Below are 12,614 nucleotides of genomic sequence, written 5' to 3' on the forward strand. Positions count from 1 at the left end.
TGCTTGCGGGGCGCGTTGCTGGGGGCAGGGGAGATGCTGGGGGGATGAACAGCAAGGCCAAAAGCTGGTGTTTTGTTGGTGCTACAGATTCTTCCGACAAGAGGCAGCCCAAGCTGGGATCGCTCATGAAGCAGGTGATGGGAGGGAAGGACGATGGGCCAGGCACTATTAGCCGAGGAGGTGAGGAACGCCGGGCGTAGCTCCCTGCCTTGCAGGGCCCTCGCCCGAGAGGCCGCCAGGCCAAGGCAGGTGGCTGTAGAGTAGATGCTTCACCTTTGCTTCCCCAGGGTTCGCAGAGCATAGGGGGCAGCCCTGCCAGGAGATGGGCCTGTCCTCGCTTCTCGGGGGGGTGCCCAGCCTCTGGCACTCGGATCACCTGGGAGCACAGTGGGCCGGGGTCACCTCATTCGTACCATTCATTGTGCTGCTCGCTCCATCTCACCCCTGGGGCACCACTCCTCCCACCCCACCCCACCCCATTCCTCCCAGCTCAGCAGCCTGTCCCCAGTGAGTGCGGCTCGGGGTGACGCGCATGGTCTGCCGCCCGTGGTAAGACTCCTTTCGTCCTGTACTTTCTCAGTGCTAGGTCCCAGAGCTAGGGTGGTCACTCTGTCCACCCCCAAGGGTGCATCGGTGAAGGGCCGCGAAAGTCCCCGAGGTACTGTACTGTCATCCGCCTAACCTGCCGGGCGCTAACCATGGTCATGTGACTGATTGCCCCATGTAACACCACACCCTTCACATGACTAACCACATGTCCCAGTAACACCCTCCCCCAACCCCCCCAATCAAAAGGGTAAGCTAATGAGCTGCTGCACGCTAACGACTCTCTACAGCCTGATATGGCTTGTCTTACTTATCACTGAATGGCTTGTCTTACCGCAGTTCCTGCTGCCGCAGGTAAGTGCGGCCCCCAGCTGATCCTGGAACAGGCTCTCAGGTTTGCTTGAGGCACCTCACACATCTGCCAGTGCTTGGGGACTGGGAGCGGGAGTTATCTGGTCAAGGGACGGGGGGTGCAGTGCACAGGGACAAGGGGAGAATCCCCCGGAGCAGCCACCAAGGGCCCCGCAGTGCCACGGGCAGATAGGTGCCGCTCGCTGAGCCAGTGGGGGCTGGGCAAGGCAGGGCGTCCGTCCAGAGAGGGTAATCTCAGCAGTGCCTGTGGGAAGGACAAAGGCTCCAGAGCTCTGACCCTGGCGGGCCCCAGCTGCCCAAATCCACATGCTGGCAAGTCGGGGGAGTGAGAAGCAAATCTGATCCCCCGAGTGCACATGGAATCTGGGCTGGGGGCCGGAGCAGCTCAGCGAGGGTGCCTCAAGGAGGAGAGCTGCTTGCCCCCTGAGCTGGATGTCTGGGAGAAGGCAGAAGGTGACAGGGCAGGCTGGAGGCCACGAGGCCTGGGAGCCAGCTGAGTGGGCCATGGCAATGACCTTGCCCTCTCTTGCAGGCAAGTGGGGCAGCATCCGGGCCAGTGGGCGCATGAGCAACTACGTTTTGAACATGGAAATTGGGTCCCGCCTGGCTGGGAAGGACCTGGTGAGCGCTCAGCACAACGGGGCCCCCTCTGAGGCCAGCTTCCTGCGCCAGCACCGGGCCTCCCTCTACATCATTGGGGACAAGTCGCAGCTGAAGGTAACGGCCCAGTGACCAGGAAGCATGTGGGGCAGGGAACTGTCCGAGCTGTCAGCAGCGGAAGGTGCTCAATGCGTGGAGCTGCTGGGGACTGTCGGGGAGGAGTGGTAGCTTCATGGGGGGCGTCCCCCCTGCAGCCAGGACCGGTGTAGGGAAAGGAGGCCCACTCCAGTGACAAACCCCCTCTGGGCTCGCAGCCCGGCAGCCAGGCTCCCCCTGGACAGCGCCCCAGAGCGATCCGTGCAGCTACAGCTGTTCCTAGGCAAAGCCCAGGCGTGGCGTGGGGAACCCGCTGCAAAACAGGGGCTCCGTGAAGGGAAGGGTGGGCAAACGGGAGTGGGCCTAGTGCTGCCCAGTGTGCATTCACCTGGGCTGCCACTTTCACCCTCTGCCCAGGGAGCGAAGCCAGACCCGTTGCAGCACTGGGAGATAGTGCCCATCGAAGTGTTTGACGTGCGGCAGGTGAAGGCCAGCTTCAAGAAGCTGATAAAGGCCTGCGTGCCCGGCAGCCCCTCAACAGACCCCAGCCTCACGTACCTGCGGACCCTGGAGGAGTCCGAATGGCTGTCCCAGGTCAGTGCGCTGGGTCTTGGGCTGGGCAGTGTAGGACAAGGGTTGTCGCGCAGACCCAGGGCCAGATCTGTCTCCACACCTGGGATCCTACAGTATGAGGGGAGCTGGTGCTTGAGGGCAGTTGCTGGTGTGTGTCACAGGAACCCCAAGGTGAGGGTTAGTTGCTGGGTCACTGGGGCAGGATCCAAGCAACATGCCAGGTTTGAGTCAGTCATAGGGTTTACGGCCAGAAGGGACCAAACCATCTCATCTGACCTCCAGTCTATCCAGGACACCAGCACCTGCAGGGTGAGCCCGCCAGCCAAAATTCTACCGAGGTATTTTAGTAGACTAGCCTATGGTATGCCACGGGCAGAGAGACTAGGAGGGACTGAAGCCCACCCCTGCCTGAGGCCCCCACAACGGTGGGAAATTATTGGAGATACCCTCTGATGATCCTGGCAAGTGATCCACACCCTAGGCTGCAGGGGAAGGAGGAAACCCCCAAGGTCTCTGCCAGTCTGACATGGGGGAACATTCCTTCCCAGCCCCACAGACGGCGATCAGTTAGATCCTGAGCAGGATTGTACATTGTGTCCAACATACAGCCAGCCATGTGCCAGAGGGAGAGTGCTTGGCGCCATCTCAGAGCTGTCAGTGGGAACTGTCATGGAACGTAGTGGTTCCAGTGCGGCCCGGCAGGGATCGGTCCTAAGCCGATTCTTTTCCACGTTTCCCCAGTGATCTGGTGAAACTGGTGGGTGACAGAGCGGTAGAGTGCTGTGTCACAATGAGAAGGGCGATCGGGATTGCTTGGTAAGCTGGGCCCATTCAAAATGTGTTTAAATACAGCTAATGGCAGAGTTACACACCTAGGACAAGGAATGTGGGCCTCACGTGCAGAGTGGGGCCTGGCTTCTGGAAAGGAGCTAGGGGTCATAGTGGACAAGGAATGCAGTGTGAATTCCCAGTGCGATGCTGGGAGCAGAGACTCCGAGCAGGGAGGTGATTTTACCTCTGTACATGGCCCTGGTGAGACCATTCCTAGGATACTAGGTCCAGTTCTGGGGTCCACATTTTTAAAAGGTTGCTGGAAAATTGCAGAGGGTGCAGAGAAGAGCCACAAAAATGATTGCAGGGCTGGAGAAAATGCCTGACAGTGAGAGACTTATGGAGCTCAATCTGTTCAGCTTGTCAAAAAAGAACAAGAAGTGAAATGATTGTGCTGATTAGACCCTTCTTGGGGAGAAGATGCCAGGCTCTAACGGGGTCTTTGATATAGTGGGAAAGGCAGAACAAGAAGCGGTGGGAGCCAGACAGCCTCCAAGTAGAAATAGGGCACTATTTTGAACAGTGAGTGGAGGGGATTAACCCCTGGAACAAGCTACTGCGGGAAGTGCTGGGTTCTCGTTCCGTGGGTGTCCTCAGATCCAGACTGGATGTCTCTGGAAGGAGCTTCCCCAAAACACAGGCTCTTGGAGTCAGTACACACGTAGCTGGGAGAGATTTAACACCCTGGGCTATATGGGAGCTCAGAGTAGATGATCCAATTGTCCTTTCTAGTCAGTGCATGCACCCCCGTGCTGGTGAGTATGGGGTTCCTGCCAACTCCAGTGTGGCTAGGTACACGCCCTCCAGTCCAGGAAGGGACCTGCTGGTGGGAGCTCTCCCAAGAGCAAAGCTGCTGGGACTGGCTGGCTCCAGAGGCCTCTGTCACAGATCTGGCCAAGCTCCCACAGCTAGATGCTCTCTGGGCCTCTGTGCAGGGATCCAGATGCTGACTGCCATGTGCCCTGTGCATGCTGGGGCTGGACAGAGGCTAGGCATGGTCTCTGCTCTGGGCCTCTAGGCACACACATGGCCTCAGATCTTGTGTCTGACTCCCCTCTTGGCAGTAGGGACCGCACGGCCCAATCGCCTGGGTCCTGAGACAAGTGCTGTCTGCCCGAGGCCAGCCCAGGTTCTTGGTGAGTCTGGTATTGGCGTTTGGGCAGGGACCCATGTGTCTGAGTGGAGCCATTCCCTCTGCTCTGGATGTCCGGCTCCAGTCAGCGCCTGCACATCTACCTGGGGGAGAGGGGTTCTACATAGGCTCCTAAACAGCCTGAATCTGGGCCCTTGATGGCCCGCACGCTACTCCTCATTAGGTTGGACAGGGGAGTGTTGCTGAGGGCTGCTCTCTTTGAGTGGAGAGGTGTGGCGTGAGAGTTTCATTCACACACAGCTCTCTGGGTTTGGGGTCATTCTGTTCCCTTCGCAGCCCCATTCCTGCCCTGCAGTCTCCTCAGGTCCAGGGGACTGGTCAGTCTGAGCCTGGAGGACACTTCATTGTTGTGTGCGACAGTAGGGTCTGGACTCTGGTCATGTACCACCTCCCCATATGTACTTCAGAGGCTCTGGCCTGCCAAGCTCACCAGCCTTCTGGGAAAGGCTGTTCCCCTGTTGTCCCCTGCTCGGGGCCAGCCCTGAATTCCCCCTGTCGATGTCTAGTTAACCTCTTGTGCTGTGTCTGCAGATCCACAAGATCCTGCAGATCTCCGTGCTGGCAGTGGAGCTGCTGGATACAGGCTCCTCTGTGCTGGTCAGTTTGGAGGATGGCTGGGATATCACCACGCAGGTAGGAGTCAGAGCCCTGCAGCAACCGGCTGGCATGGTCTGGCCTCTCTCCCAGCTGTTGGCTTGAGGTCCCAGCCCCTGTGGGGCATGACTCTGGCCTCCTCCCTCCTGCAGGTGGTGTCCCTGGTGCAGCTGCTGTCAGACCCCTACTACCGGACAATGGAGGGCTTCCGGCTCCTCGTTGAGAAGGAGTGGCTGTCCTTTGGACACCGCTTCAGCCACCGCGGAGCCCAGACCCTCGCCGGTCAGAGCAGCGGCTTCGCTCCTGTCTTCCTGCAGTTCCTGGACTGTGTCCATCAGGTGAGCTCTGAGCAGCTGGGGTGTTGGATCTCAGCGCAGGGTTAACCTGTGTCCTGGGCCTCTGACCAGTGGAACCCAGGTATAGAGCCAGCCCGTGCCTTGCATGGAGCTGCAGATCCTGCGGGGGCTGCCCCACCAATGCTCTGCTAGGTGGAGGCTGGTGTCCATTTGGCTATACGCTCGTCTCTCTGCAGATCCACCTCCAGTTCCCCATGGAGTTTGAGTTCACCCAGTACTACCTGAAGTTCCTCAGCTACCACTACGTCTCCAATCGCTTCCGCACCTTCCTGCTGGACTCGGACTACGAGCGGATCGAGCTGGGTAAGGGATCTGGGCCCCGGGCCCCATCACCAATGGGCAGTTCTGTCAGCTCAGCGGTCTCTCTCTCTCTCTTTCTCTCTCTCTCTCCATCCCCGTAGGCCTCCTGTATGAGGAGAAGGGCGAGCGGAAGAGCCAGCAGGTCTACAAATCCATCTGGGATTACATCGACCGGCTGAACAAGAAAACCCCCGTCTTCTTCAACTACATGTACGCCCCCGAGGATGGTGAGGTGAGCCTGCTTGGCTGGCCGGAGACGCCAGGGCCAGACATAACCATTGCCTCCCACAGCCCAGTGCACAATCCAAGGAGACCTCCCTCCACCCCACTGCTTGGAGGGAACGAGGCAACCCAGCTCTGGGAGTGACACAGAACAGGGGCCCAAACCTCGCCTTTCCCAGGGGGGCCCCAGTCAGCCTGAAATGGAGGAGATAGCAGTGCCCTTCCTCTTGAGTACAGAGACCAGGGATCCCAATATCCAGTGCAGCCTGATCCCCATTGAAGGACCCTGGTTTTCTCAGGCCGTGCCTCCATGTGGCTGTGAGGTATATTGCTAATCTCCAGGGGCATCCCGAGTGAAAAGCAAACCCTTCTGGGGCCATGTGGGGAAGGGACTTGGGAAGCAGCAAAGTCAGCGGGTTTAACCAGCTGGGGTTGCAGGATTGCCCTGCTATGGGGCTGGGGACAGCTATATGACCACCCCTGAGCACTAGGAATGGAGTCAGCCCTCTGAAATCGGGAGACGGTGTAATCTATGAACCAAAATGGAATGTTTTCGTTTGCTCCGGCTGGTGGAAGCCTGGCCGGCCAGCCTGGTGCCTTGGTTTCCCTCCAGAGTTGGGACACAATCGACATGTTCCAGTGGAATGACTGGACGCAGTCTAACCAGCGTTTTCTGAGGGAAGGGCTCCACTTCTCATCTCTCCGCCTCTGTCAAGGACCCAATTCTTACACGGGTGTGACTGCCAGAAAGCACTTGTGCTTGCTCACTGGCCCTGCCCTGCATGCACAGCTGCAAAGTGACCCCATTGTTCTCACTGTAGGGCCTGGTTTTAACTTGGTGGGACATGCAGGAAGTCAGTCACCTGGCCAGCTGGTGCCTAAGGGTGCTCACTGGGTGCCCCTTACCCAAGGGCACTGTAACAGGCTGCCGTTACAGCTGTGTTCTGGGCACTGAGTACCAGCTGGGCAAAGTACAGAGAGGCCCAGGACGGCCAGCCAGCCTGGGAGCCTGCTCTGCCGTTTCTGCCTCTGGCCCGTGCACCGCAATGTGATCTTGAGCCAGGGGTGGGGGGCATGCTGCAGCATGGGGAGCAGGTGCCTAACATGCTGGCCTGGAGCCAGAGTCTGTCCAGGGTCCGGCAGAACCATATGGGGATGACTTGCTTCCCAAAGATGCCGGCCCTTTGGGACCCCCTCCTGCTGCTGGATCCCCAGCTGGGCAGCACAGTTCACCCCCTTTCTGGCCATTGTGGCCTCGGGGCTGTTCCCTGTAGCGCCGGGGGCTGCCAGGCCCTGCCTGAGCACTTCCCGGCCTGTTTCGTAGGTGCTGAGGCCCTACAGTAACATCTCCAACCTGAAGGTGTGGGACTACTACAGCCAGGAGGTCCTGTCCGAGGGCCCCTCCTACGACTGGGAGCTGGTGCAGGGGCAGCCAGAGCAAGTGGAGGAGGTAGATCGGCAGGACTCCAGTGCCCCGCAGACCAAGCGCAAAATCATCTGGCCGTGTTACGACAACCGCAGCCGAGTGGAGCCCGATGCCATCTCCAAGCTGCTGGAGGTGTGTGTGGCCTGGGGGAGGGGGCCTCCCCAAATGAGAACATAGAACACCCAGACTGGGTCCGTCTAGCCATGTCCTGTTTTCCGACAACAGACGGTGCCAGGTGTCCCAGAGGGAATGAGCAGAACAGGGCAATTTATCGAGTGATCCATCCCCCGTCGCCCAGTCCCAGCTTCTGGCAGTCAGAGGCTTAGGGAAACCCAGAGCACGGGGTTGCATCCCTGACTATCTTGGCTAATAGTAACCTGTCCTCCAGGAACATTGATCTAAATTTTTTTGAACCCTGTTATACTTCTGGCCCTCACAACATGCCCTGGCAACAAGTTCCACAGGCTGACTGTGTTGTGTGAAGAAAGATTTCCTTGTGTTTCTTTTAAACCGGCTGCCTGTTAGTCATGGGTGACCCCTGGTTCGTGTGTTACATGTAGGTGTAAATAACACTTCCTGGTTCAATTTCTCCACATCATTCATGGATTTTATAGGCCTCTATTGTATCCCCCCTTGTCATCCTTTTTCTAAGTTGAACAGTCCCCGTCTTGTTCCTCTCTCCTCAGGTGGAAGCCGTTCCAGCCCCTGAACCATTTTTGTTGCTGTCTCTGCACCTTTTCCAATTCTAATAAATCTTTTCTGAGCTGGGGCAACCAGATCCGCACACAGTGTTCACGGGGTGGGTGTGCCAGGCAGAAACCCACACCACCAGGCTGGATCAACCACTGCTCCCAGCAGGCCCCTTGCAGAGCCCCCCGGCACTCCCATCTGCACTGAGACTGCCCATGCCGTCTCCTCCCCACTCCAGGCTCTGATCGCTCCTGGCAGGGATCGTCTGTGTGCAGCATGTGTGGTCACAGCTCCTGAATTCCTGGGGCGGGGCGGGGGTGTGGTGTCTTTCCCCCTCTGCAGAATAACCTCTGACTCCTCCCGCAGGAGCTGCACAACCTGGAGGCGGAGCTGGGCCAGGTGCCGGAGTGCTGGAAGGACGCGTGGGACAAGGTCAAAGCCTCCCAGCGCATGGAGACCCGGCAGGAGGTCAGCAGGGTAGGCCTCTGAGCTGTCCGTGTGACAGGGTCCTGAGAGCCAGGTGCTGGGCCGGCAGCCGTGGTGCCTGAGTTGCCCAAATTCCCGCTTGCTCTGGCACTTGGCCTAGGGCTCCTGGCTGTGGCCGAGGAGGGGCCGACAGTGCCCTGTGCCCAGGCTCAGTGGGTCTCGTGATGATGAGACAGCGCCAGGGGGGGTGGGAGGGTCCCGTGCCCTCATGTCCCTGCTCTGTGCTCTGCAGATGGCGTCCAGTTCCCTGCTGATGTCCTCCAGCCTGTTGCCCCACCGGCGCTCGCTGGGGGTCTACCTGCAGGAGAGCGGCGTGGGCTCCACCCTCAACCTCAGCCTGGACAGCGACACCAGCAGCCCCTCCGCCCCGTCCAGTGGGAAGCAGGGGGGCCGCAAGAGCACCAGCAACCTCTACAGCCAGTTCCAGATGTCGGAGAGCGAGAACAGGTGAAGGGAGCTCTGGCTGCCTGGGGGGAGACGGCCAGGCCAGGCCCGGCCCCGTGGTCAGCAGCGAGCCCAATTGCTTGGGGTGGGGTGTGGGTCCCATGGGACCAGCCCTCTGCAGCTCAGCTGATTCAATCTCTGGCTGCTGGGAGCCGAACCCGCTGGTCCATCCCCACTGGGCTCTCGCCCGCCGGTGTCCAGCAGCGAGGCGCTAACCCGCTGTCTGGCTGCCCGCAGGTCCTACGAGGGGACGCTCTACAAGAAAGGAGCCTTCATGAAGCCCTGGAAGCCCCGCTGGTTCGTGCTGGATAAAACCAAACATCAGGTACCGGAGGGGCTGAGAAATGGGCCGCGCTGCCGGACGAGGGGAATAGCTCGGGACTCCGGGGCACCGGCTGCAGCGGGCACTGGCTGACGCACGGCACCTTTCCTTGCAGCTGCGGTACTATGACAACCGGAATGACACGGAGTGCAAGGGGGTCATTGACCTGGCAGAAGTGGAGTCTATCACCCCTGGCACCCCCACCATGGGGGCCCCCAAGACAGTGGAGGAGAAGGCCTTCTTCGATGTGAGTCCCCAGCCCAGAGAAGCTGGATCTCGGTGCCGGGGGCGGGATGGGGGGGTGATGCTGGCTGGGGCCGGGCCGGGGCCAATCAGCTGGGCACCAGTTCTGCGTTGGACCGCGAGGCCTGGACTCTTGGGCTCCTGAGTTGCGCTGCCCGCAGGAGTACAGACTGTGCCAGGCACTTGCCAACTCCGGCTGGAGCCAAGTTGGGTATCCAGGAAGGTGCCAGCCCCCAGCCAGTCCTGCCTGCCCATCTCCCCAGGTGGGGACGCGGGGCCCCAGCAGCCTGGGCTGCCTCTCCCGCCCCCCGGCAGACGCCGGGCCTTAGCTCTCGTCTTTTCTCCCTGTAGCTGAAGACGACGAAAAGAGTTTACAATTTCTGTGCCCAGGATGTGCAGCTGGCCCAGCAGTGGATCGACCGCATCCAGAGCTGCTTGTCGGACGCGTGAGCCTGGCTCAGCAGCAGCCCCCCGTTCCAGGCACCGAGCCCCCGGGCCCTGGCGCGTGAAGCAGAGGCAATGCCCAGGGTTAGCACCTGAGCTGGCCCAGGTCTGACTGACTGAGGAGGAGGTGGCCGGAGGCCTGACTCTCCCCCACTGCCAGGGGCACATCATACCGCAACGCCCCAGGCCCCCTGCGTGCTCAAGGACAGAAGCAGGGGTCAGGGCAGGATCAGTCTGTTACACTATGGTAGGAACTGTCCAGTGCAGGAACTAATTGCATTGAAGTGTCAGGCTGGGGCAGTGGGGAGCCATTCTCACAACCCCCACTAAGCCTGTCTGAGCCACATAATTACCGGCTCCCACCCCTGGCAGGACACGGGCCTCGGGTCCCCGGCTGGGCAGCACAGCTCCCACCCCTGGCAGGACATGGGCCTCGGGTCCTGGCTCCCACCCCTGGCAGGACACGGTGTTTGTCTGAGCAGTGCTCTGGTTCTCTTGTGAATGCTGCCGTGGGGTTTTACTGGCCTGTTGCTGGGAGAGGCTCCGGGAGGTGCTGTGCATTGAACCCGCCACCCCCACCCTGTGCCATCGGGGAGCAGCTGGAGCTTTCCCCAGTTACCCCTCTGCACGCCCAAGAGCTGCCCGTGAACTTGCACATCCAGTCTGTAAATCCACGTGACCCAGGCTGTGCTCTGCTGACCTGCCGCCAGCCCCTTGGGGCGCTTGGCCCAGCCCTTGTGAGCTCAGGGTTAGCCTGTCCAGCCAGACCAGAAGAGAGCTCCATGGATAGGAGGCTGAGAGCGCTGGGACCATCCTGCCCACCCCAAGTCCAGCACCTGGGCCAGATCCCGCCCTGGGGACAGGCACGATCTCTGCTGGCAGTGTCTGGGCACCAGTGAGGGCTGCCTGCCTGTCCCAGCGTGGGGAGAAGAGGGGCCTCCTCCCTGTCCTGCTCTGGTGGGATGGGTGGTCTCTCATTAGCAGTATTGTAGCTTTAGAGTCAGCCCCTCTTCTGGTCTGCCCCTAGCAGGGGAGGGGGGAGACTGAGGCCTGGGGCCCCCTCCCTCTCCTTGCAGTGACTGTGGGGAGAGGACGCTGTGTGGCTGGGTTCTGGCGGGCCCCTTGCTCCCAGAGAGGCTCCCTGGGGTGAGTGGTAGAACAGGATAATGAGGCCAGTCCCAGGGACTGTCCACAGGAGCAGTGTGGCATGAGCCCCTCACCTACCAGCCTTGCTTTGGGCTCGCCAGCCACGTGGCCCAAGCTTGGAGATCACAGCATAGAGCTGCTGCCTTTTCTCTGTCAGCTCTCGGGGCTCTCCCCTGCTTTGCAGCCCCAGCCCCAGAGGCTTGTGCTTGGATCGCTGCAGCCCCAGCCCCGTGGCATGCAGCGGCAAATCTCCATGCAGCCACTGTACGCCAGCTGCAGAGCGAGGCCTCCACTCTGAGCTGGGATGTGCCCCAGCCTCCATGGGGGCTGACCTCAGCTCCTTGAGATCCCCAGAGTGCAATGGAGCCATCGTGCTGGGGTGTTCAGGGCTCAGCTCCTGACCCCACCTGAGCTGTGTACCAGGGACAACCTTGTACTTCAGCCCCTGCTCTCTAGCACCTCCACTGAGCCCAGCCCTGCTGCCCTCCCCAGCCCGCTTCCTGCTGTAACTTATTGTCAGTGCAAAGGTGGAATCATGAGACTGAGGCGATGGCATCTCTGGTACAGAAACAAATCCTTTATCCTCCCCCTATTTGCACTGTGGCAAGCTTAGCCCCCAGCAGCTCACATGCTAGAGCCGTGTGCTTGTCCCAAAACCCAGCGGGCACCTGTGTGTGGTCCCCTGGGGCTAAGGAGCTGCCTGTTCACGCGAGCCCGTACCTGGCCTCGGTAGCACCCCCCATCGGTTAGAGTTCACCACCTTCCTGCCATTGCTCCTGGGGCCTGGGACCTGCCCTTTCCCTCCCGCCTCCTGCTGCTCAAAACCAGGGTGGCTGACCGTTCTACCCGTCTTGTTTTTAAAGGAGTACCATGTTTTATTTCAGTGCAGAGCTCTTTGTACAGTCTTAACCCCAGGGTCCCCTCTTCCTTTCCCTGTATGATAATGGCAGTGGCAGGGAGGTTTTTGTAACTTCCCGGAGCAGTTGTAGATTATTGAAGTTTCTGTACATTGTGTCAACCATACAGAGTCCTTGTATTGTATTGTGCCTAGAGGGAAAATGTTGTTATATAAAGAGAGAACTAACTGAATTTAATAAAAAATTAATATGCATATTTGCTTGGGCTGCATGGCACACGGGCCTTCCCAGAGCTGGGTTCAGTTCCAGAAGCGATTCCCTCACATGGCCCCCCCATTGTTCACACACGACTCCCAGGCTGGTGGGGAGAGTCCAGCTCAAGGTGCACCCGCAGTGGTTGGGGCTAGAGAGGGAGCAGAGCGCTCGCTGCTTATCTTGTTGTGCAGGTTTGTATTCGTCATTTCAGACAGTCCCTCTGTCTCTGCTGTGTTGGCAGTAACCAGAGCATCGCCCTGCTCCTCTCCTGTGCTCTCCCTCATGACATTGCTTTTGTATGTGCTCCACTCCTGAGTCACAAGCCCCAGAACTGTGGGTAGGAACAGACCTGATATGGGGGTTCATGTGTCCACCAGGAATCCAATACAGAACAGTGGGTGTAAAAGGTGCATCCCCGGCTCCCCTTAAATAACTCATTTGGCCTCAGCTGCCAGCAAACATCTCCCACCCAGGATTTGTGTGCATCTTGCTGAGCCAAGAGAGGTTTCTTGGTCTTGCCATATTCTCTGTTTGGACACTGGATGCACCAGTAAAGAGGCTCTATAGCGTGTACTTCCCCCTCAATAGGCGGAGGCGTCAGCACCCAAAAGCCGCAATCTTTGCGGCTGGCCATGGCATCTAGATATCACCTGGATCA

The 12,614-nt window shown here is 59.5% G+C and overlaps 1 protein-coding gene across 6 annotated transcripts in view; it reads left to right on the forward strand.

The window, feature by feature from the left end:
• The window catches only part of SBF1 (SET binding factor 1), a 155,540-nt gene extending 143,585 nt beyond the window's left edge, over positions 1-11,955 (forward strand). For 2 of the 6 annotated variants that reach the window (XM_084611204.1, XM_084611206.1), the window contains exons 29-42: positions 88-180; positions 581-658; positions 1,451-1,635; positions 2,032-2,208; positions 4,703-4,804; positions 4,918-5,103; positions 5,298-5,424; positions 5,523-5,653; positions 6,968-7,201; positions 8,126-8,236; positions 8,478-8,692; positions 8,927-9,014; positions 9,127-9,258; positions 9,606-11,955. In XM_084611204.1, coding sequence (XP_084467330.1) covers positions 88-180; positions 581-658; positions 1,451-1,635; positions 2,032-2,208; positions 4,703-4,804; positions 4,918-5,103; positions 5,298-5,424; positions 5,523-5,653; positions 6,968-7,201; positions 8,126-8,236; positions 8,478-8,692; positions 8,927-9,014; positions 9,127-9,258; positions 9,606-9,704 — 1,958 coding nt within the window. In that variant the 3' untranslated portion in view covers positions 9,705-11,955. The remainder of the gene's footprint in view (positions 1-87; positions 181-580; positions 659-1,450; positions 1,636-2,031; positions 2,209-4,702; positions 4,805-4,917; positions 5,104-5,297; positions 5,425-5,522; positions 5,654-6,967; positions 7,202-8,125; positions 8,237-8,477; positions 8,693-8,926; positions 9,015-9,126; positions 9,259-9,605) is intronic. The other 4 variants (XM_084611205.1, XM_084611207.1, XM_084611208.1 and 1 more) reach the window with 4 other exon arrangements.
• Positions 11,956-12,614: the final 659 nt, after the last annotated feature.

This window comes from Lepidochelys olivacea (assembly GCF_965140295.1).
Source record: "Lepidochelys olivacea isolate rLepOli2 genome assembly, chromosome: 1".
Lineage (NCBI taxonomy): Eukaryota > Metazoa > Chordata > Testudines > Cheloniidae > Lepidochelys > Lepidochelys olivacea.